Source organism: Euphorbia lathyris, chromosome 5 (genome assembly GCF_963576675.1).
Source record: "Euphorbia lathyris chromosome 5, ddEupLath1.1, whole genome shotgun sequence".
Taxonomy (NCBI): domain Eukaryota; kingdom Viridiplantae; phylum Streptophyta; class Magnoliopsida; order Malpighiales; family Euphorbiaceae; genus Euphorbia; species Euphorbia lathyris.
The window spans coordinates 4,691,147-4,715,280 of record NC_088914.1 but is presented as its reverse complement, the minus strand read 5'-3'; the positions used below and the strand labels follow the sequence as shown (position 1 = coordinate 4,715,280).

General features: G+C 35.1%; 2 protein-coding genes across 4 annotated transcripts; both read right to left on the bottom strand.

The window, feature by feature from the left end:
• Positions 1-2,509: 2,509 nt before the first annotated feature.
• Positions 2,510-4,132, bottom strand: LOC136228577 (uncharacterized). Of its 2 annotated transcripts, none has more exons than XM_066017004.1 (2): positions 3,261-4,132; positions 2,510-3,179 (listed from the first exon to the last, which is right to left on the bottom strand). In XM_066017004.1, exons 1-2 carry the CDS (start codon positions 3,946-3,948, stop codon positions 2,572-2,574), a joined length of 1,296 nt encoding a protein of 431 aa, XP_065873076.1. In that variant the 5' UTR covers positions 3,949-4,132; the 3' UTR covers positions 2,510-2,571. The 2 variants fall into 2 exon arrangements, with proteins under 2 accessions (XP_065873076.1, XP_065873075.1); XM_066017003.1 differs by having other exon boundaries at positions 2,510-3,416; positions 3,492-4,132.
• Positions 4,133-11,442: 7,310 nt separating this feature from the next.
• LOC136229490 (uncharacterized) lies at positions 11,443-22,466 on the bottom strand. 2 transcript variants are annotated; one of them, XM_066018326.1, is made up of 10 exons: positions 22,178-22,462; positions 21,927-22,099; positions 21,680-21,838; positions 20,656-20,805; positions 19,454-19,597; positions 18,744-18,900; positions 17,415-17,587; positions 17,258-17,313; positions 15,126-15,228; positions 11,443-11,649 (listed from the first exon to the last, which is right to left on the bottom strand). In XM_066018326.1, the coding sequence occupies exons 1-10, from the start codon at positions 22,383-22,385 to the stop codon at positions 11,560-11,562; spliced, it is 1,413 nt and encodes a 470-aa protein (XP_065874398.1). In that variant the 5' UTR covers positions 22,386-22,462; the 3' UTR covers positions 11,443-11,559. The 2 variants fall into 2 exon arrangements, with proteins under 2 accessions (XP_065874398.1, XP_065874399.1); XM_066018327.1 differs by lacking the exon at positions 11,443-11,649 and adding an exon at positions 14,339-14,412 and having other exon boundaries at positions 22,178-22,466.
• Positions 22,467-24,134: the final 1,668 nt, after the last annotated feature.

The following is a 24,134-nucleotide window of genomic DNA, read 5'->3' as shown; positions in this document are numbered from 1 at the left end:
CAAGCTTGTGATCAATCTTTTGAAGGTAATTATTCTGGGCTATGGCATTGTCAGTCTGCCAGTTTAGCACAGACTCAAAGGGTTTAAGTTCTTCAAGATGGCTAGTATGGGTTACCGTATGGGAAGGTATGTAAGGAAAGGATACTATTTTAGACTGGGTGTTGGTTTGTTTTGTCAAAGGTGGGAAATCTTCTGGGGTAAAACTGGTGTTCATCATAGATGGTTGTACAAGAGGTGGTAGTTCTGGAGAATGAACAGGTGGAGAAGGATGACACCGTCTTTTTAATTTTGCAAGAAATTCAAGCTCCCTTTTATAGATTGCAAGAGGCTTTAGATAAGCTGGGGTGACCTTAAATTGAGGGTCTGGAGTGATATCTTTCCTGGGATGGATACCGATCCAGGGCGCATCATCATCATCAGGCTTTGTCGGAGCTCTAGTTGAAGACGAGCGACATGCTCCTTTCTTGGATGGCTTTGCTGTTTTCTTGTGCGAGTAATTATCGCAAGAATCATCATCAGAATCAAGATCTTCTACACATGTGCACGATGGATCACACATCCCACTACCGGGAACATCCCAGATGAAATGACCATCTATGTGTGAAACATAGGTGTGTCGACCATCAGGCCCAAAACTATGGATGGGAATCTTCTTTTCTCTCGGAAAAGAGGCCGGAGAGATCATCATGGCTTGGTGAAAGGAGTGCCTTGGGGGCTGAAAAACTGTCTTTACCAGTCCATCTTCCCTGTTTTAAAAGGATGAAGAAGTGGTTTGGACAGGCTGAGAAATCTGGTGCAATTTCTCATATGCAGTGAGCCATTCAAGAGGCATCAACTGAGTAAGCTCTTCCCTGGAGATCTGGCGAGGGATTTGTACAATTGTTGGATTATCATCTTCCTCCGCAATTAAAAACAAGGCTTCAGATGAAGTATTCTGGGTTGGCATGTCAAGTGCATGATTCTGGAGCCGATAAATGAGTTGGTGGTGAATTGTTGCTGCAACAGCTGTTGAGATTTGTTCAGCACCAATTAGCTGTACTTGAATCTTAAAGGTGGAAGGAAGGTTTGGGTCATGTAATGAAAGGTTGAAGTTTGGAAAAAATGTTAGAACAATACTACCGACATTGAGTGTTTTTAAAACTGTGCCAATGACAGCATGTTCAAACTTAAGAAATCTAGTATCCAACAGGCTTACTCGTGCTGTGACTGGAAGACCCTTCCTACCATGAAGAGTCAGAATAATACGTACTACCCCAAAGTGGAAATGGGAGTATCCTTCTTGCCTTCATTTGGATATGAAAGAAGTAGGAATCTCCAAGGTTACATATTGTTCTGCACTGATAGCCTTCAGAGAACATTGGTCCATTTTGGAAGTTTGGACATTTTCTTTAGCATGCGGTCGTCTAGGTTTTTAATTGACGGTGTTGATTAAATAAAGGACACTTGTCAGATTTTGTGTGAGAAGGGAGATGTTAGAGGGCTTGACGTGGCATGCCGTTTGTATCAGATTGATAATCTGTTAGATTATGGTATATTTGTTTGTTTTTTTAAAAGTTTGAGGGTATATTTATGGATTTATTTAATATAAAGGTATGTCTATATAAACATGATAATACAGGAACAAATATATGTATTAACCCTATTATCTCTCCAGATTTTAATAAAAGTTTATTTTTCTAAAAGAAAAAGTTTCAAAAAAACATTTTCTAAAAGAAAAATATTATCTCTTACGTATTAAATCCTAATAATAACCAATGTTATCAAGCTCGGACCGGACCGACCGGTCGGACCGGTCGGACCGAAAACTGGTAAGGAATCCGGTCCAAGCTTGACTGGTTCGATTGATGCTCAAAAACTCGGTATGAACCAGAGTTGAACCGACGACCGGAGGTCAAACCGGGAACCGGTGCAACTCCGGTTTAATGAAACTGCTTACGAAATCTACAAATAAAAAGCCTGAAAAATAAATAAAAAATCAGATTGGAGAAAGGATATCAGATCAAGAAGATTGCTTTACTTAAATAATAAGACCATAAATCCTTAACTTATTTTTTGGAATAATAGACAAAGAAAAAGAGAAGCAGTGTGCAATGGTTGAGAGAAAGAAAGAGAGGTGGTGGAGTGAGAGAGAAAGAGAGAAGCAATGGAGTGAAAGAGAGGCGGTGGAGTGAGAGTGGAAGAGAGGCGACGGATAAAATGAAGAATTTAGGTTTGTGCATCTTATTTTAAAATGACTAATGGGCTAGGTCAACCCAAATAATTTTAATGGTGTAAATATTTTTAAAGACCCGTTTGGACATTATTGTTTATATTTATCTCATTCCACTGAATAAAAGTGGGGTTTAAATTAATTATATAAATATTATTTATTACATCATCCGGTCCGACCAATCCGAGCCATCCGATCCGATCAAGTGATCTATGACCCAGTTATAAATCCGGTTTGATGTCCGGTCCGAATTTGTTAACATTGATAATAACATAGAAAAGCCCTCCAAAAGAAAAAAAGTAATACAAAGAAAAGCACTGTTTATTCTCAAGATACAAACAAATATTAACATTTCCAGATTTCTAAGAACAACTTGAATTCCTCTCCTTCTTCCTTCTAAATCTTTCACACATAAAAGCTTTTTCTAGATGCTCAACTCTATGAAAAAGGGAACTCAACAACCGAGTCTGCATCTCATTCTTCTTGAACAAATCAGCCATTAATCCCATCATTTTCTCATTGTCTTCTACCAGCTTCTCCAGCAACTGTATATTCTTCCCCTTACTTCCTTCCTTAGCTTCATCTTTCTCAATTTCTTCGCCATTTTCGTGCTTCTCAGATGAATCGGTATCACTTCCCTCGTTTTCATCCGTATAACCTGTTTGAATCTCGTCCTGCATACTTTCTGCAAATTCGGTAATTGCGTTTCCATGAGTTTCAGCCATCTGATCTTTAACTTCAACAGCATCGGTTGCAGATTCCACTGTACATTGCAATTCTCGGTTCCGATCCACATTATTCTCCAGCGAATTTGAATTTGAGTTAAATACAGATGCAGATTTAATGACATTACCTTCAACCTCAGGCGCCTCTTCTTCTACAGTACCTCGACTTTCAACATCAACTGCTTCAGTTAAGTCTCTAGCTTCAGACTCAGAATTCTTATGCGATTGGACATTGTTTTGCGATTCTAGCTTTTGATTAACAGCATTATTCTCTAGAGAAATTGAATTTGAATTTGGATTCGATTCAAGTGCAGATGCAGATTTACCTTCAATCGTAGGCGCCGCCTCTTCGTCTTCTTCAACATTTAATTCTTCCTTTGCTCGACTTTCAACATCGACTGCTTCAGGTACGTCTCTAGCTTCAGGTACGTCTCTAGCTTCAGACTCGGAATTCTTTGGCGATTCGACATTGTTTTGCAATTCTAGCTTTTGATTAACAGCATTAGCCAGAGGATTTGAATTAGAATTAGAATTCTGATCCGATTTAGAAAAAGTACCTTTCCGATCTAGGGTTTGATCGGGTATCGAATCAATCACCTCCTGTAACAGAATAGCCTTCTTAATGACGGCCTTTCTGCAGTCCCTAACTCCAAAATCGACGCCGGGAACAGAGTCCAACTTAAGCAACAATCTCATCAGCATCTCATTGACCTTCAATCTCTCTTTTCTATCCCTCCTAATCAATTCCATAGTTTCTTCGCTCAAAATCCGATTCTCCGTCTCGTCAACTTCAGCTTTAATTGCTGCAATCTTCTTCACGGCTTTTCTCACCAAAAACCCCCTCAATACCTTCTGTATCATAATAGCAGAGTCCACTCTGCTCCGGCTGCGCTTCTCAGACCCGTCCATGACGGGCACATGAATCACCTTCTTCTGCGGCTTCGTTTCCCGGCGGACAGGAACGGGAACCTGTCTGGCAGGATAATAGTAGTTCCTGTAGAATGGATAATCCATCGTTGAACACAAGGATATGACAAATTTTTGTTTGAAGTTGTGATTTGGTATTTTGGATGAATGCGATTGGGATTAAGCATTTCGTATATAATAGAAAGGTTGGGATGTTCCAGAAGTTTCAGGGTGCCAAAAGAAGGTTTTGAAGTTAAGTTATTGATTTCAGCCGTGATGAATTGATGAAGATTCTAGACAATTTTGGAATCTTCTACTGAAACTCGGTTGGTTAGAATTTTAACATTTGATTTTAATGTGGCTTATTGGGCCCATGATTTTGTTTGTATGTCTTGGGTTAACATTTTGCGTTTATGGTCCCAAGCAATTATAAGTCCCAGTCCGGTATCAATTAAGGTTACGATTTTAAATGTCACATCCGACCAGCGTGAAATAGAAAGATCATAATCATTCCTACTACATTAGTCATTCAAAGACCTCAACATATTTTACAATAATAATACCAAAGTTCTAACTATAATTCTAACAATAAGCAGCCAACTTCAAAAACATCGTCTAATCGGTCGATAATCTTCTCTCTATCCTATACTTTCTCACCTAAAAATATTAAAACATTTAAAAACATGAGACAAAAATTTCAGTGAAACTATCAGCTATAAAACCTAACTTTACTTAACATAGCTGTATATATACATTTATAAAGGGATTTAATCAAAACCTTATAAAATATATTCAAAACTTAAGTTCATAATATAGTCAAAGTACTAAAGCAAAAACCAAAAATATATAATCTTGTATCAATTTTTGAGTTCAAAACCTTATATCAAAATCAATCATAACCAAAAACATAATCCAAATGAATTTAAAACATTGTATCCATCCTCGAGTTTCTCCCCTTAAGTATCAATCCATAACCACATATATAGTTGAGACATCTCTTAACATTGTCTATCCCATATGGTCTTACCCAACACTTCGCTACCATACCCAATAGGTCTTCAGACTGTGTACACAGGTCATGTCCCTCACTGAACATGGTCTTCAAATATAAAACCACCGATCCGGATAACTCTCGATGGATATAAAATCATAAAATCATAACGTGCTCAAATTTCCTTTCACAATCAAATTCCAAACTATTTCATAACCATAAATCATTTGGCTTTAATTATCCCTTTTATATCATAAAAATCATATTTGGACTTCAATCCAAAATAATAACGATAACCGCAACAGATTTCTCAATCCAAAAACAATTCGTAAGAAATTATCAAATTCATTTACCGTAATTTCACAATAAAAAGCAAAATCAGGAAAACCCCCAATTTTATAAAATTCCTGCATAACCCTAAAATAACAATTTCTGAAACTTCTTTGATTATATATATATATCTGTATACATAAAACTCAAAATATAGTTAATAGTTACTTACCTCGGCTAAAATACACCCGTTCAATTCTCGTCTAAATCCTGTCTAAGACGTTTCGCTCCAAACATTATCGAAACTCAAAAACTCTTCGGTTAGGATTTAGAACTATGTATAAGGATGCTATATTTTAAATTTCAAGTGATTCGGACGGTCGAATCTTCGTAAATCAAAGAAACGGTGAAGAAACGGTTCAGAGAAAATTGATAAATATAAAAGGAATAGAAAAAGAAAAAACCACCGATCCGGATAACTCTCGATGGATATAAAATCATAAAATCATAACGTGCTCAAATTTCCTTTCACAATCAAATTCCAAACTATTTCATAACCATAAATCATTTGGCTTTAATTATCCCTTTTATATCATAAAAATCATATTTGGACTTCAATCCAAAATAATAACGATAACCGCAACAGATTTCTCAATCCAAAAACAATTCGTAAGAAATTATCAAATTCATTTACCGTAATTTCACAATAAAAAGCAAAATCAGGAAAACCCCCAATTTTATAAAATTCCTGCATAACCCTAAAATAACAATTTCTGAAACTTCTTTGATTATATATATATATCTGTATACATAAAACTCAAAATATAGTTAATAGTTACTTACCTCGGCTAAAATACACCCGTTCAATTCTCGTCTAAATCCTGTCTAAGACGTTTCGCTCCAAACATTATCGAAACTCAAAAACTCTTCGGTTAGGATTTAGAACTATGTATAAGGATGCTATATTTTAAATTTCAAGTGATTCGGACGGTCGAATCTTCGTAAATCAAAGAAACGGTGAAGAAACGGTTCAGAGAAAATTGATAAATATAAAAGGAATAGAAAAAGAAAAAACCACCGATCCGGATAACTCTCGATGGATATAAAATCATAAAATCATAACGTGCTCAAATTTCCTTTCACAATCAAATTCCAAACTATTTCATAACCATAAATCATTTGGCTTTAATTATCCCTTTTATATCATAAAAATCATATTTGGACTTCAATCCAAAATAATAACGATAACCGCAACAGATTTCTCAATCCAAAAACAATTCGTAAGAAATTATCAAATTCATTTACCGTAATTTCACAATAAAAAGCAAAATCAGGAAAACCCCCAATTTTATAAAATTCCTGCATAACCCTAAAATAACAATTTCTGAAACTTCTTTGATTATATATATATATCTGTATACATAAAACTCAAAATATAGTTAATAGTTACTTACCTCGGCTAAAATACACCCGTTCAATTCTCGTCTAAATCCTGTCTAAGACGTTTCGCTCCAAACATTATCGAAACTCAAAAACTCTTCGGTTAGGATTTAGAACTATGTATAAGGATGCTATATTTTAAATTTCAAGTGATTCGGACGGTCGAATCTTCGTAAATCAAAGAAACGGTGAAGAAACGGTTCAGAGAAAATTGATAAATATAAAAGGAATAGAAAAAGAAAAGAAAGGAAAAGATAATGTCTGCCTCTTCGCCAGGTTTGAGATTTATATACCAAATCTGGTAAATATCCGATTTGATCCTTTATCTTTTTATAATCTTTTAAAAATTATCCTGAACTTTTTATTTACACTTAAAACTATCGAATTAACTCCAAACTTTTCCTCTAACACCAAATAAAAATTACCCACCTAATAATTATAATATATAGTACTATCAAGGTATAAATTCTAGAAATTTGGACATGGACGTGACAATTCTCCCCACCTTAAAAAATTTCGTCCTCGAAATTCACATTCTCTTATCTAAATTTTCTTCCTCAAATAATCTTCAAGCTCATGAAATTATTTCTAATTATCAAGATTCTTCATAATCATCATAGGACCACGAATTCTAATATTTCCTTCCATTAACTTCATCATTTATCAATATCGACATCTTTGTAACAATCATTTAAATATACTCTTAGTAACTCTAAACTTCAACCTAGTCAATTCCATCACCAATAAATCTTCAAATATCATATATTCAATTTGATATGATATGATACACTTTATATTCGTATTTTTCTAACATATACCAAATCTCACTTTCATAAATTGAAATCACAATTGATTCCATCAATTGCATATATATCAAATATATTTCATCTATCTCCAAGTTCTACAGACTTCAAAAAAATATCACTTTTGAACCGCTAATATGTACGATATTATATTTTCCTTAACCTTTAAATAATCTGAATCAATGATTTGGATCAGCATATAATCTTACTTCATCATAATAATAATACTTATATCTATAATTTTTCACTCCAATCATGATGAATATGAACTCCAAGTCATCATCATCATCAATCAAATATAAACCTTATATCGATAACATATTTCCTCTATGAATATTACCTTGACTTATTTATTTTCGTAAAACCTCTATAATCAAAATCAATATAGATCATTCTTATACCCATCATCATACATCCCATTAATAACTCCAAGATTTACTTAAATCGAATTTGTGAAAGTTTTTGAAATTTCCAAACAATATCCTCAAACACAATAAAAACCTAAAAATTTTATAATGTCCTTCAATTTCTTTATTTGATCTTTATGTAAATTTAGACTATAATCCTCGAAACTTCAATCTCTTCTCCAAACCATATAACCAAGGAAGATAGAGTACCTAAATTACGATAATCAATGTTTTTTTTTCCTGCATTCTCCAAACTCCAAATAATATCTTTACACTCATAAAACTCAATAAATCTATAATATCATTCGATTTTCTTATTTAATCTATAAACACTCAATTTGATCCTTATATAAACTTAAACCATAATCACACAAACGTCAACTAAAAATAACTCTCTAATTTCCTACCTCAAACTGTGCTTAAGATCAGAAAAATTTGTCCTCAAAATTCATATCTTTATTATTTCCTCAAACAATATTTAATCTTACCAAATTTTCATATTTGATCATCAAATCATGAACTCTAATATATTCTCCCACTTTACTTCTCATTAATCACTAACATCGGTATCTCTCTAAACATCATTTATATCTTCAATAATTCTAAACCTCAACCCAATGAAGTTCACCAATAAAACAGTAATTTAAATTTCAGATCTCATTTATTCAACTTAAGATTATATAATACACTAAATTAATGTTATAATCTTCCAAACATTAATCAACTTCCAAACCCATTAAATGAAACCTCCATATTTGATCTTTCTCAATCACATATCTATTATATTCAACTGATCACTTTATCATTTCCTCAATTCCTATATTCCTAAAAAGACTAACTTATCATGTAAACCAGTAGCAGTGTCTCTCAAATAAAGAGGAAAAAAAAAATCAAAACAAAAACCAAATTTCGGTTGATAGCTAAAAAGACCAACAAATGTCGTTTCCAGCCTAACTTCTTCATACGGAATCCGATTAAGGCGATTCAAAAACCCCTGGAAACTTAAGACACAAATAAAGAACTTTCATTTAGGGCTCTATGACAGATTCGGCCTCTATCTAGTCGAAAAATGTATCATAAGATTCATATACGAATTTGATTCTCCCGCCGCACCTATATAGACACTTCTCTATTATCTCTAGCTCAAAGTTATAATTTACTCATATCTCATATATATATGGTTGTAAGCTAACTATTAAATTCTCAAATATCAATTCCAAGTCATACTTAATATAAAGTATGTAACCCATATCACCAAATATCAAATAATTTGCAAATTTTCATACACCCAATATTTTACTAACCATCAAATCTCATTCCTACCCCTCATTAGCTCGTTACTCAATCCTCGAAAAATTCCAAATTATTTCTTAGCTTTCACCAAATATTCATATTCCTCAATGATTATCGATTATTTCTTAACTATCACCAAATATCGATATTCCTCAATTACTATCAACCTTAGGTCCAAAGAATTTAACCTAGAGCTCTGATACCAAACTGTCACACCCGACCCTAGACGACCTTAATCAGCATCGGGCGTGAAATAGAAAGATCATAATCATTCCTACTACATTAGCCATTCAAGGACCTTAACATATTTTACAATTGAAATACCAAAGTTCTAACCATTATTCTAACAATAAGCAGCCAACTTCAAAAACCTCGCCTAATCGGTCGATAACCTTCTCTCTATCCTGTACTTTCTCACCTAAAAATATTAAAACATTTAAAAACATGAGATAAAAATCTCAGTAAGAAACTATCAGCTATAAAACCTAACTTTACTTAACATAACTGTATATATACATTTATAAAGGGATTTAATCAAAACCTTATAAAATATACTCAAAACTTAAGTTCATAATATAGTCAAAGCACTAAACCAAAAACCAAAAATATATAATCTTGTATCCATTCTTGAGTTCAAAACCTTATATCAAAATCAATCATAACCAAAAACATAATCCAAATGAATTTAAAACATTGTATCCATCCTCGAGTTTCTCCCCTTAAGTATCAATCCATAACCACATATATAGTCGAGACGTCTCTTAACATTGCCTATCCTATATGGTCTTACCCAACACTTCGCTGCCATACCCAATAGGTCTTCAGACTATGTACACAGGCCATGTCCCTCACTGAACATGGTCTTCAAATATAAAACCACCGATTCGGATAACTCTCGATGGATATAAAATCATAAAATCATAACGTGCTCAAATTTTCTTTCACAATCAAATTCCAAACTATTTCATAACCATAAATCATTTGGCTTTAATTATCCCTTTTATATCATAAAAATCATATTTGGACTTCAATCCAAAATAATAACGATAACCGCAACAGATTTCTCAATCCAAAAACAATTCGTAAGAAATTATCAAATTCATTTTGTTCAATATAGATATATATATTGAAACCAAAAACATATATGTATATATGTAAATCAACCAAATTAAGCCTTAAATCAACATAATCAAGAAAAATTTATATTTTTAATTTAATATTTTTTAATTTTATTCTCAGTATCTCTTCATCTATTATCTAATATTTTTAAAATATATAGGTTAATTAGGGGAGTGCATCGGTTCAAAACCGAACCAAACCGAATACCAAAATTATTAAAATAATTGACATCGACACTGATATCAAACTAAATAATTACTAAAATATATTTTTAATATTTAAATTTAAACCCATTGACAGTATTCGAAGTCCTAATAGTAGAAGTCTACTCTTGAAAATTATGAAATATAATGAAGAATTTTGTATCAAAATACTAATACTCGTACGTATATTTTTTTGATGATTAGGAGATATATTAGAGAGATTAAATAAGAGAAAAAGAGATGTTGAGAATAAAATTAAAAATATAAAAATGCATTTTAATATTTAAAATAATTATTTTGAAGTGTAAAAAATAAATTCCAGGTATCAAAATATAAATATGATAAAGTTAAGATACCAAATACGTATGCATTTCTAGGTCTGATCCAATTTGTAAAAAATGAGTAAATTTTGGTTTGAATAGATACTTAAAGATTGATTTATGTTAAATTGACTCTTCATGGCAACTTAAAAGAGCAATTTAACATTTTTTTCGGTTTTAAATATTCGAAAATTTAAAAAGATTGATTTGACTATTATTAAATTATGGTATCAGACATTCTAAACATAAATTATTTCTAAAATATTTAATGTGTTACTAACATAATTACAAAAAAAAAAAAAAAACATAGTAAAATGTTAACTAAAGGAACGTTTATTTTAGATGTTCCTGTTTATTGTTGCTGTTTGCTGATAAGTAGTAAATGCTAGTTGATTTTCTGCAAAAAGCAGGTGTTTCAGAATTTTACCAAACACTCTCTATCTTCTATTTAATATTGAAAGGCAAAAAGCAGTTTCGAAAAATAGAAACAAACATACACTAAGTCTATCACATATAAATTAATCAAATTTTGTTTGTTAAACTTTCTAAAATATTTACTCTGTGAGTAACCAAACCAAAATGTAAGAAACAACTCTATTTTATCCACAAATTTGTTTGCAAAGTTTGATATGACAGTTAAATAACAGTCAAACCAGCCTTTTCAAAATTTCCATAACGTTGATCTTACTTGAAAACGTTAGGATTAAATTTATAGCATTCATATATTAAGTTAAATATATACTTCTTAAAAAAACGTTAAGGTCAAATTGGATACTTATGGTATCTAAAAATAATCATTAATTATTGTGAAGTAAGAAACACTACCTATTCAATTTAGTTTGATATGATAAAAAATGATTACAGAGAGGAATCTTAGAGGATGTTCATTCTGCTTGGGATTCTGATACCAGCTCTCTTCAAAAGTTCACTAGAGGCTTCTTTTGCCATTGAAATTACTTCTTCCTGTTCAAAATAAGCACCGAGTTGCGATTTAGGTTATCGTATCTAAATATATTATGTTATCCTGATGCCTGGTAAATTAAGCTAAAAAAAGGGGAGAAAGAACAGAGAGAAATCTAAGGAGGAAGAACATGAACTTTCTATTAATCAGCATAAAAGGTACCAAATACAATATTTCCACTATATAGCCTTACACCTCACATTCTTCCTAACAGATTAGCTAAACGATAAAATGGACTAACGTACACGTGTACTTCATCCAAACAGACCCACTAATTAATTAACTTCAAAAACACAGACTAATAAGCTAAAACTACTTAATTGATATTTCCCACATATCAATCCTTCCCCCTTAGAACCTTGCCCTCAAGGTTCACATTTGGATACCTCTTTTGAATATCAAATATGAAATCCCAACTGGCCTCTTAGGTCCTTTATCAGAGCACAAGATCAAATTTTGGTGGCTGTGTGATTCCCTCTATCTTTCAACACATCAAACATGACCTCTAAAGAACAATATCTGAAGTTGTTCTTGGCAAGTGATGGCAACTTAATAGAAAATCTAAGAAATAGCTCCAAATGCTCAGAAATGATCTGAAACTCTGTAGGTTGGACTTCTATTGCTTTATTAAGAGATCTTATTTCCTGTAAAATAGCATCTGTAATGAGTTCTTTGAGTGGATTATTATGGACATCTAGAGAAAAATTAAGATTGACGACCAACTCCAAAATTCCAGCTATTGTATCCTCATTACTAATCCAAGCAACTTCATTCTGAAACTCCTCACTTTCTTGTCCAGAATATTTTGATAGTCTCTCCTCTGTAATTTCTTTTCCGCCGTGTAACGCTCCTTTATAAACTGCTCCCAAACCACATTTCCCAAGATTGTTATCATTAAAACAATCATTTTGCAGTTCTTTCAATTGAATCACTCCAATAAGCTTTTCTCCATGTTGCAAGATTATTTGTAAGGTCTGCCATTGTTTAGAACATAGCTCTTCATGGCATTTGGATAAAGTCAGAAATTGAAGAACTGTTTCATGAACATCCCCTGGTATATCCAAGCCAAACTTATATTGTAATGTCATAAGATAATATTGTGTGTAGCCTGAACTACTAACCTTGCTTTTACAGAATATGGCAACAAAAAGTGTGATAACTTTTCCTTCATCATCCACTTGCATATCGAGAAGGCAATTATATTTCTGACCAACTAAATCCTCGTTCATACCTAAATTCCTATCAATGCCAACAATTCCATGTGACTCGAGCTTCGACACAAGTAAATCAAGAGGAAATGTAATACTAAAACACTCCATTTCGGCACACCTTCCATTTTCAACAGCTCTGGATCGGATGTAAGAGTGGTGGATGACGTTCTCTTCCCTTGCTGCTTGATAATTTCATACTTCAATTCTTCTGATTCAGATCCATTAGTGAATCGGGTAGAAAGCTGGTACAGTTGAGTTTCTAGGTCAGAGGAACTTAGGTTTACTATAGGAGTTGAGATTTTGGAATTAACGCTTTCATTTGAGTGAGGATTGGAGTTTATGGAGTTCAGATCCGTCATCTGAACCTTGCGCTCTTCAATAATGGAGTTCTGATATTTAAGCATTATCTCCTCCACCATCTGTTCCTGCTTTTTTCTGTAATCAACCAACATGTCTTTTACCATCGATTTAAGATTTTCTTCAATTTTCTCCCAATCTATTGATCTCATGCTGTCTGCCATCTGATAAGGTTTGGATATGGTGGAATTGAATCACAGGTAAGGAAGGTTGCTCTGATACCAAATGATGCCTGGTAAATTAAGCTAAGAAAAGGGGAGAAAGAAACAGAGAGAAATCTAAGGAGGAAGAACTTGAACTTTCTATTAATCAGCATAAAAGGTACCAAATACAATCTTTCCACTATATAGCCTTACACCTCACATTCTTCCTAACAGATTAGCTAAACGATAAAATGGACTAACGTACACGTGTACTTCATCCAAACAGACCCACTAATTAATTAACTTCAAAAACACAGACTAATAAGCTAAAACTACTTAATTGATATTTCCCACACATCATATCCGTATATGATATGTCGGCAGTCACTGGAACTTTATATATTGTAATCATTCAATTTCAATTTTTTTCCAATTACATTTAATAACCCCCTAATTTTATCCAACTCTACTCAATAACCTCGTTTTTATCCCTTTACATTTAATAACCTTTTATTTTTGTCCTTTCAAGGAAGGGAACAATCGATCTCCCCGGAAAAATGAAGAATAAGATAGTATGACCACTAAATTTTACACTTTTTAACACCGGTGGCCACTCAACTTTAATTAACTCGTCAAAATGACCGTTAACGACCTTAAAATAAAAATATTCAAGAATTAAAGTTGTTCAGAACGACATTTACCATGAAACTAATTCAATAACTCTAGAACTTCAACTGCTCCGTCAAATTCTAAAAGTTTCTAATTATTTGTCTCTTTGACATCTTCTTTTTGACAAGTGGTGATCATTTTGACACGTGATGGAGTGTCTTTCATTTTATGCGTCTAACAAATTTTATCTAGAAATAAGAGGTTATTGAATGCTAACAAATTTTATTGAGAAATAAAAGGTTATTGAACACAAGTAGACAAAAATAAAATAAAAAGTAATGGCAGGACAACAAATGTATTGGCCCTGTAAAACTTGATGAACTTTAAGAGAATGAAGCATCCAATTGTCAATATTCCAATCAGGCCTGATGATCTGTTGTTACCCCTGTATTTAGCCCAAAATTTCAAATATCTCCCTTAACTTTTAAAAGTTTCAAATGATCTTAATTATTATCCAATTGCATTCAATAACCCTCTATTTCTGGGTATAATTTATCGGATGTAGAAACTGGGAGACACGCTCCGCCACTTGTAAAAAAAATATCAAATAGACAAATAATTAGGATTCAAGGAACAATTGATGTTTTGGGGTTATTGAGTACAATTAAACAAGAATTGATGGTTATTGAAAATTTATTGGACAAGAATAGGGAGTCACAGGCAGAGGGCGGATACAGAGGGGCCCCGAGGCCTGGTCCCGACGGCCGTCGGAACCACCATGACCACGAGTAGTTTCGGCCCCCTTTATCTCCACAAAATTTGAGACTGGTGGTTCCAGCCCTCCTGTCTCCAAGAAATTTAGATTGGGTGCTGAATTAGCATCCCAAATTCGGCCCAGGTCTGTTAGGTAATCTCTAAATCCAAAATTCTATTTTTTTTGGCCCGTTAGCCCTCTCTAAATCCAAAATTTTAGTTTTTTTTTACCAGTTAGACCAGGGACTGTTGAAGTTTTGGGCCAAGTACAGCAAATTGAAGTTTTGGGCCAAGTACGAGTGACATCAAATATATTAAGCCTTCCAGTTAACATAAAAAGAGTTCTACTGTACTTGAGAGAATGATATCACAACTAGCAGGAAAAGAAGGCTAGAAAGAACACACCTCGTTTACAGTCAAGATCTTCTTGTCCTTCATAATCCACTTGCCATTGCACATCACTGAGACGATATTCTCTGTTCGCATGCAGTAAACAAGGCTTGAAATGCTGCGGAATCATTAAAACCGAAAAATCAATCCATGAAGCTGCAGATTAAGTAAGATTATTATTAAGCAAGCAGCAATGAATCTATCCTCTATCTCTCCATTAGGACATAACAGAACACACCATCGCTGAGGGATCTAGTATTCACTGAAGGGAGTGTTTATTGTGATTTATGGGTGTTAAATTCATATGTTTTGAGTGTTTTTACATGCAAAACTAAAGTCCCGTCCACAGTTTCCATAGCATTTTCCGGCTGTGCTCAAGCCCCCCATCCATCCTTGGACACCATCATGCTCATTGTGCACAAGTCATTTCATGGGTCATTTAATCTATCAAGGGATTCACGATGCCACATGATCTCGTTTCTGTAAAGATGCTAAGAAATACCTTACCGCCTTCTAATTGAGGCTATCGCGTATGAATTTGATTGAATAAACCACTCCATCTCAGTTACAAGAGTTCTTAATGAACATCAGGAAAACAAAAACTAAGATGGATGCCATTAGAATCCATTGACTGCTTATAATTCATATAAACCGGCAACACTATAAGAGAAATTGGGGCAAAACATGACCTCAGGTCATCAGCAGATGTTCCAACACTTTCATCTTGATGGTTCATATAAATGAGTGAAAAAATAAATAAAAGGATAATAAAGGTCCAAATTTTCCCCCAGTGTTTTTATGGAAGTGCAGATATACCAGCAACATAAGAAATTGTAAAATTGTCCACAACGTTTTCAACATGGAGCAATTTTGGACCTATACAGTGGCGGGATCCCCCTTTGACTACTTGGAGTGCAAAAACATAAACCAACCTACATGGGTTGGGCTTCAATTTTTTTTTGCCCCTAGTGGATAGGACGGAGTGGAGGGAGAGAATTTATATGGCTGACACAACTTGATTTCTCGATTTTATATGATGGTTCATGTTAGCCGGCCCCGAATCATTTTGGAACTAAGGTTTTGTTGTTGTTGTTGTTGTACTAGACAAAAAAAACAGTATTGTTTTGGCTTGGACGAGAGGGGGAAAAAAAAAGAGATGTGCATCCGTGCATTTGTTGGGGTGTAATCAGCACCTCGCAGATGAAGATAGAGGGGTACAGGGGTAGAACCACCCCTATAAGTTCCTGATGGCCGGGGATGTGCCGGCACCTCCATGCCCCTGCTTCAGCCTATGGATGCAGGTAAGAATCTCGTTTTATGGATTCCGTTACCTGGTCCCAAAATTGGTTCATGTACCATTATCTCGTTTTACATGCTTCAGCCTATTTGAGTAATTTTGTTACACACTATAAATACATGTAAAACTGTATCTCTTTTACACGATCAAGAAGAAATAAACCGCTCATCGCTCCCGGAGACGTAGGCAATTCAAAACTGCCGAACTTCGTTAACAAATTCTTGTGTTCGATCGTTGCTTGATTAATTCTATTTTATTTAGCTTCATTTTTCAACAATTGGTATCAGAGCCAGGTTGAGGAAGCTATGTGAGGAGGTGCGAGATTCGAAGTTGCGAAATTCAATGGCCATGGAAACTTCAGTTTATGGCAGACAAGGATGAAAGACTTGTTGGATATTCGCAGTTGCTAAGAAAGTGTGGTAGCCGGTCCACATAGCGTGTCTAGAGGATGCTTATCTTCTAAGGGGCAGGTTTATTCGCCAAGGTGGAGATTTGTTGGATATGGCTCATAATATCAAAAGGGCTTATCCCGGAGTGGAGTGGAGAGGAGTGGAGTGACATTGACACGCTAGGATTAGTGGGCCGGGGGTGTGGGGGCGGAGCCCCCGCGGTATGGTACAGGGGTATTTGAGTAATTTTGTTACACACTATAAATACATGTAAAACTGTATCTCTTTTACACGATCAATAAGAAATAAACCGCTCATCACTTCCGGAGACGTAGGCAATTCAAAACTGCCGAACTTCGTTAACAAATCCTTGTGTTCGATCTTTGCTTGATTAATTCTGTTTTATTTAGCTTCGTTTTTCAACAAAGTGGAACAAGAACTTTCAAAGGCTAGATATATACCAGTCATGAATTGGAATCATAGTCCACGAGCTCGGATTGATCACTACCAAGTCAGCCTTCCAATCCAAAAAAAAATAAACAAAAGGAGAATATTATCAGCTTCAATTTTCTAGAAGAGCAAGGAATTAGAACAAGGGAAGAGGCAGAATGATCAAACCTTTTTCCCGATCTCGATTGATCCTATTTCATCATCCCATAGTACAGTTTTTGCACCATTTATGGTTGCCATTTTGAGAATTGTTTCAGCTGGGAGAGCTGTAGGATTAGTTGTTCCATTGGCAAAAACTTCCCTTCCTTTGTTAATCAAAGAAGCTAGATACATCTCATCCACTGCAAAGAGATTAGTTATCTATCAATTTCCGCTCATTGCAAAAGAATTTCTGAGAAACCAAAAACTTTACAAACTAAATGGAGATATGAAGTCTAGAAAACGTCCATTTCTTTCAATTTTTTTTTTTTGGAAGCATCATTTAATTAACTAGGTTCATGAAGTGTACACTGGTAAGTTATAAAACTGACTCAATTGATTGACCCGTTTACATATTTAGACTCATTATATTACCTCTTACCAAATTAGACTTTCCCAAAATAGCCTTAGTATATATATTATGATTTAACCAATTTTTTCACTCATCCAAAAGATTCGCAGTGGGATCAACTGCTAATTATTTCGAAAACATAGAGTAGCAGCTCTGCCACGTGAAGAGAGGAATGGATTGGCTAATCATTTTCAGATTCGGAAGCAATTTACATGGGCACAAAGCATGATTGGATTGCAGGAAAAAATTGAAAAAGAATGGAAGAAGAAAGAGAAGAAAGGTTCTACCGGGTTATTAGATGAAATGCAGATGATGGAAAAATTGGGGCAGAGTTTGATTGAATTCGCAACGTGGTTTCAATTTCGGGTGGAGACAGGAAAAGATGGATGAAGTAACAGCACAAGTGGCGGAACTGACGGAGATTACCCGGAGAATGATTGGTGATGCAGGAAAGAGAGGTTTTTCATAGGATTACAAGGAGTAGAACACATGTGCTTGAAGTGGTAGATCATGCTGCCAATGTTTCTTGACCTATAGTATAATTAACTTCCATTTTGCTGGTTCAATTTGTTCATTGGGTAAATGAACTTGAACCTGACGTGATTTTTATCTATATGTATTTAGGGAAAGTCTAATTTGAAAGTGTCTAGTTTGGTAAAAGGTAGTGAAATGAGTCTAAATATGTAAACGACTCTATCAATTGAGTCAGTTTTGTAATTTACCCAATGAACACCACTTGTTTGTAATAGCCATTTCATGTTCAACAAGGTTGCAGAAACATTTACATGTGCATTATAGATAGTCCTTGTAACTATAACTTGTATTAATGCAGCATGTCTAAATTTTAAAAAACCTAATGTGGGCAAATTTGCTAGCCTGAGTGATATGAAATTAGTACGTGCAAGCAAAGTAAGAGCAGGAACAACAATGTTAGAAGCTACACAAACCCATGCTCATTCTATTATTTGATGGTGCTCCATCGGTTCCCAAGGACACACAAATGCCAGATTCAAGCATCTCTTTAATAGGTGCAAACCCAAGCATTCGCATTGCTGAAGCTGGACAATGAGATACCTTGACCCCGGATCTTGAAAGAAAATCAATCTGAGAGAAACATAGTAATAGTCACTAAAACAGTGTGATCGTGGGATCTACTTAATAGGCAAAGACATGGATCACTAAAATATTAGAGTGTATATAGCCAAAGCACATGCGATACCATGGTTGTCAAATCGAGATTCGACTCGTGAATCGAATCGCGGTTCAAATTCATAATATTATAAAAAATAAAATATTTACCATATTGAACTCAAAATATTATCAATTATTGGTCTAAAAATGCAATTTAATATCAAAACAGAAATCATATCAACCAAGTACGTAAAATTCAAATCTAATGCAAACTAATTCACAAATCAGACTCTGTTTAATAACTTAGTGGAGATGGAGAGTTTGAGTTTCTGACTCTGTTCTTTTTGCCTTGTTATCAACTTGATAATGATGGGTGGAACTAGTTTGGGTTTGATAACTTGACAAATAACAATTGGACTAGAAGAAGTTCATAGTCCACGAGCATCAGAGGCTAGAAGAATGAGGAACGACAAAGCTAATATCGTTTAATAAAGCCTAACAAAAGCTAATATCACATCTGACTAACCTCAGTATTGTTCACCCAAACTGTGTGGGCAGCAAGCAAGTTCTTTTGTAGGAAGTCTATCTTCTTCAAGTATGTGACAGTCCCATATTCAACTTTTCGTGTATTCATGACGACATTATTCTCATAAGCTATCTCTGAGACATGCTGAATGATTCATAGAATTAGCTGAATAAGATTCAAAAACCAACATCATGTCCATGGCAATAAAATGTAATAATTGGCCCTTGCGGAAATAAACATAGTAATGAACATCTTTTTTAGAATCAGAAGAGATAAAAAATCCTTAATTTTATTTCCCTGTAGTGGTCAGGAAAACTACACAAAAGCAACCTGAAAAGATTCAACTCCATATCTGATAATTTAATACCTGACATTGTGATACATGCCTTGGGTTCAGACATTGTAAATAGGCCTAATACATAATCCGCTCCCAGAACTTGTCCATTAAAGTAGATTGGCTCCCTAAACTTTGTAAGTGTATTACCAGCTCCTTGAACTTGATTATTTCGTATCACAAACTCCCTAAACTTGTCCATAAAAGTAGATTAGCTCCGTGAACTTCATAAGTGACTCACCAACTCCCTGAACTTGCTTATTCTGTAACAACTAAATACAAAAACCATAATACTAATAATACTAACTTTTAATCCTCATCCATTCGATCTCTCAAACCTGCAAACATTAACTCTTATAATAGGTTGAAAGGTAGGAGAAGAGAAAAAATTACCAATCGAATAGATGAAGATGTATTTTTAGAATTTAGGTTTAATAGGTTCTTGTATTTAGTTGTTACGGAATAAACAAGTTCAGGGAGTTGGTGAGACACTTATAAAGTTTTAGGGAGCTAATCTGCTTTTATGGACAAATTTAGGGAGTTCGTGATACGAAATAATCAAGTTCAAGGAGCTAGTGAGACACTTGCAAAGTTTAAGGAGTCAATCTACTTTTATGGAAGTTCAGGAAGCTGGTGATATATTAGGCCTTGTAAATAATACTCAAGATGAAAGGTTCAAATATAATCGCTCGATGCATATATGATATATGAGAAACACAAAATCGACATTCTATATCGATTATAAGCAGAACATTCATGTTTTGGTAGTTATCTTGCAGCAATAAAATTGTGCAATAAAAATCATACCCCAATAAGATAGTAAGGTATTACCTACCTGCATTCAGACAGAAAAAGAAAGCTGATTTACCATATGGATTCCAGTTTTCAGTTCCTCGGCTGTTTCTCTAGTTTCAAGCAGTAGGCGATCAGTAGAATTCATAATTTGCCTGATTCCAAGCCATATCCGAATGCGCCCATCCGCAGTATTATGATGCTTCTCATAAAGCTTCTTTTGAGACTAGACTACCATTGGAGTTAGAAATCAGCTTCAATCACATAACAAAAAGTATATACTAATAAAAACAATTATTTATGGTCCTCAACTTGATTTGCAGAGTCAATTTGCTCTAAACAAAGTTTTGTACAATCTGATATGAACTCCAAACATCTTTCAAATAAGTCAGCCCAAAATGTAAGGGTGTCAAAACAGATTATCGTGTTATGTGATTTATATATTCACACATTAAGTCCCTAGTTATTAGATAAGTTAACATCAAACTCAATTAAAAGTGCCTTATCAATTGAATCCACATTTCAAATTGCATTCTTAACCATATTAGCTTTTTATAGGAAGATTAATATAAGATATATGATTGGGCCTTAACTATAAGCTCGAGCTTTTCAGTTCAATCGGTTCCATGACATGGTATCAGAGCCTCTAGGACCAAACGGTCGAGAGTTCGAGTCCTGGCAACCTCATTAATTTGTGGAATTAAAACACATGGTGGGATGGGCCTAAAGAGGTGATAACCTTAATCTAGAAAACTGACTTAGGCATCTTAATCTATTCAGTCCTAATCACAAACTGACTTAGGCATCAGAGCTGGTGCGCTTGACTCTGGCCCTGTCTGACCTAGGTTACTGTTTTGTAGGTTATCAACCACATGGGATTACAAAGGCGGCTTGGACACAAAATCAGGTAACCAGTTATCAAGAGGCTTAATAAGTCAAATTGAAATCAATAAAAAGTTCAACAGCCTCAAAAAAAAAATATTTCTAGAGATGTATGTAAGTTGAACAACTGATGCAAAGAATTTTATTTCCGAGCAAATTGACCAGCGAGCCAAAGCTAGAGACAAAATTGACTTACAATGCAAATTGCAATGACCGACCTGAATGCAATCTTCTGTGGTCCGAGCTGCCCAAGTCGGAGGTAAACCTTCACCGGCGTCCATTATAGACTCAGTTAAGCAAGCTCGCAATCCCAATTCTTCAACTGCTCGAGCCATTGCAGAAACATATTGTCCTCCTGCCTCAGCAAAGCAAGTAACCTAATCCAAATAAACAAAGAAACCATTAAGATTCTCCAATTCAAGCACAAACTCTAAGCAAAAAAGGAAAACTAAAACAAAAACCAACACCGGAGTGGATGAGTTCGATTCCACAAAGCAAAGTAGAAATATAAGAATCTAGCTCCGTCATATTAGATTCGTACGGCCAAATCCGACTGTGCAACCAAGTCATTAAATCCACATCGTCAGCTATCCCTCTGCCGAGCTGCTGCGAGGTGTGAACATGAGTGTTGATGAATCCTGATCAGCGTTGCCGAGTCAATCAATAGTAAAAAAAAGTATACAGATGGAAAAGATGGGAATAAAGTTGAGGAGGACCGGGGAGCAAGAATTGGCCGTGGAGATCGATGATTTGGTCGGCGACGGAGGAGAATTGGGCAAGAATATCGGCAGATTGACCAACGGCTTTGATTTCATCTTGATCGATAACAATTCCGCCGATTCTGAAAACTCGGCTGCAAGCATCCATTGTAACAATTGTAGCATTGTGGATAATCGACACTGAGCTGCTTCTCTTCGCCTCCATTGCTTTGCTCTCCTTCTCTGGCCTTGCTTCAAACTTTGACTTCGAGTTTTCGAGTTAACTGAGTCGCTGACTTGCTTTCATGCTCCAACGACATGCCGTTTTCCCCCTGTCGCAACCTTGTGAAAACGCATCGTTTTGATTATTTCTTTTAGGGCATAAAGCTCATATTGGCCCCTAAACTATGCTTAAAAATCAATTAGCTCCCCAAACTACTAAAATCATCAATCAAAAAAATCATCAATCAAGCCTAGACCTGTTTATGAGCCCGCTGGTCCGTTCGGTCCGTCCAAACCCGAGTCTCATAAGTTAGGCTTGGACATGTAATTTAAAAATTAGACCGGCCCAGTCTGAACCCCCGCACGTCCGCACATAGAATGGATTGGGCTTAGGATTTGTTTCAAAAGCCTGGGCCCAACCCGACTTTATATTTTATTATCTTTATTTGATTTTGATAGCTTTGTTAAATAATTTTTAGTTATCTAAAATTATTTTTATTGACTTTTATTGAATTAATTAAGGGGGTGTTTGGTTCAAACATCAGAATCGGAATCGGAATGTTACGGAATTAGAATCGGAATAATTATTTATTTATTTTATTTGGTTTAATCTGGAATTGGAATCTAATTACTTTTAAAAGTGTTTAGTTCAAATTTCGGAATTAGAATTGGAATCAAAATCAAAATTGGATCAAACCAAAATTTCTTAAATTTCAAAAAAAAAAAAAAGATGAAACCATTAATTATAAGATAACAAAAGGAACTTGGCTGTATCTGGTGTCTGTAGCAGATGCAGCGGCCATATGGAAACCTTGTGCCATGCTTTGAGGGATTGCCCGAATAGTAGAAATGTTTGGGAAGGGGTCCTTCCTCACCACATCCTTCCTTCCTTTATGGGGTTCTCTGATATTGACTGGTTCTCTGAAGGCGTTAATGGGAATTTGTTGGCCAGTATGGAGCACGAGGCTATTCTCTTCGCTATTATTTGTCACCAAATGTGGAAATGGAGGAATGAAGAGTTATTTGCTGAGAAGACTGTCTTTATTCCTGACCTCCGGTTTTACTTCTCGAAAAAACTCTCTGTTATTACAAAGAGTTTTGAATGAGAGCCACTGGTTCACCCCTCCCCGGTTAAAGAGGTCCAGTTAGTTGGTTGGAGGAAGCCCATGGAAGGGGTTGTCAAGTTGAATACGGATGGCTCCTGCCTTAGTAATGGCAGAATTGCTGCTGGTGGAGTTCTTCGGGATGCTGGTGGCGCCTGGCTGGCTGGGTTTACCCATAACTTAGGTACGGGCTCCTCCTTTACTGCGGAACTCTGGGGGATCTTGTCTGGCATTAAACTCGCCATTCGCATGGGTGTTAAAAGACTTTCGGTGGAGTCTGACAATTTGGAGGCTATCAACAGGATTTCGGATAGACAGACTGTTTGTCTTAAGAGTCAGAATCTCATTAAAGCCATCTTGAGGCTTCGTCCTGCCTTCGATTCTCTTACCTTCTCCCATATTTATAGGGAGCAAAATCGCGTGGCGGATCGCTTGGCAGCTGCTGGGCATGGGGAGATGTTAGGTGTTTCTACCCTTTCCGTTCCTCCTTCTTTTCTGTTACCTTCTCTTCTTGAGGATAGGATTGGGGTCAGTCTTCCTAGACTGATTCCGGGTTAGGTTTTTGTTTGTTTGCTTTTTTTCTTCCCTTCTTACCAAAAAAAAAGATAACAAAAAAAATTAATTATAAAAAAATCATAAATTAAATTAAT

Excerpts from the sequence above, each read along its gene's own strand:
- LOC136228577 (XM_066017003.1), bottom strand. The coding sequence starts at position 3,948 with ATGGATTATCCATTCTACAGGAACTACTATTATCCTGCCAGACAGGTT. Across the intron at positions 3,417-3,491 it reads TCAAACCCTAGATCGGAAAG|AATTGCAAAACAATGTCGAA; the intron begins GTACTTTTTCTA and ends ATCAAAAGCTAG.
- LOC136229490 (XM_066018326.1), bottom strand. The coding sequence starts at position 22,385 with ATGGAGGCGAAGAGAAGCAGCTCAGTGTCGATTATCCACAATGCTACA. Across the intron at positions 22,100-22,177 it reads CGGCCAATTCTTGCTCCCCG|GATTCATCAACACTCATGTT; the intron begins GTCCTCCTCAAC and ends AACGCTGATCAG. Across the intron at positions 11,650-15,125 it reads AGATCTTGACTGTAAACGAG|GAAGAAGTAATTTCAATGGC; the intron begins GTGTGTTCTTTC and ends TATTTTGAACAG.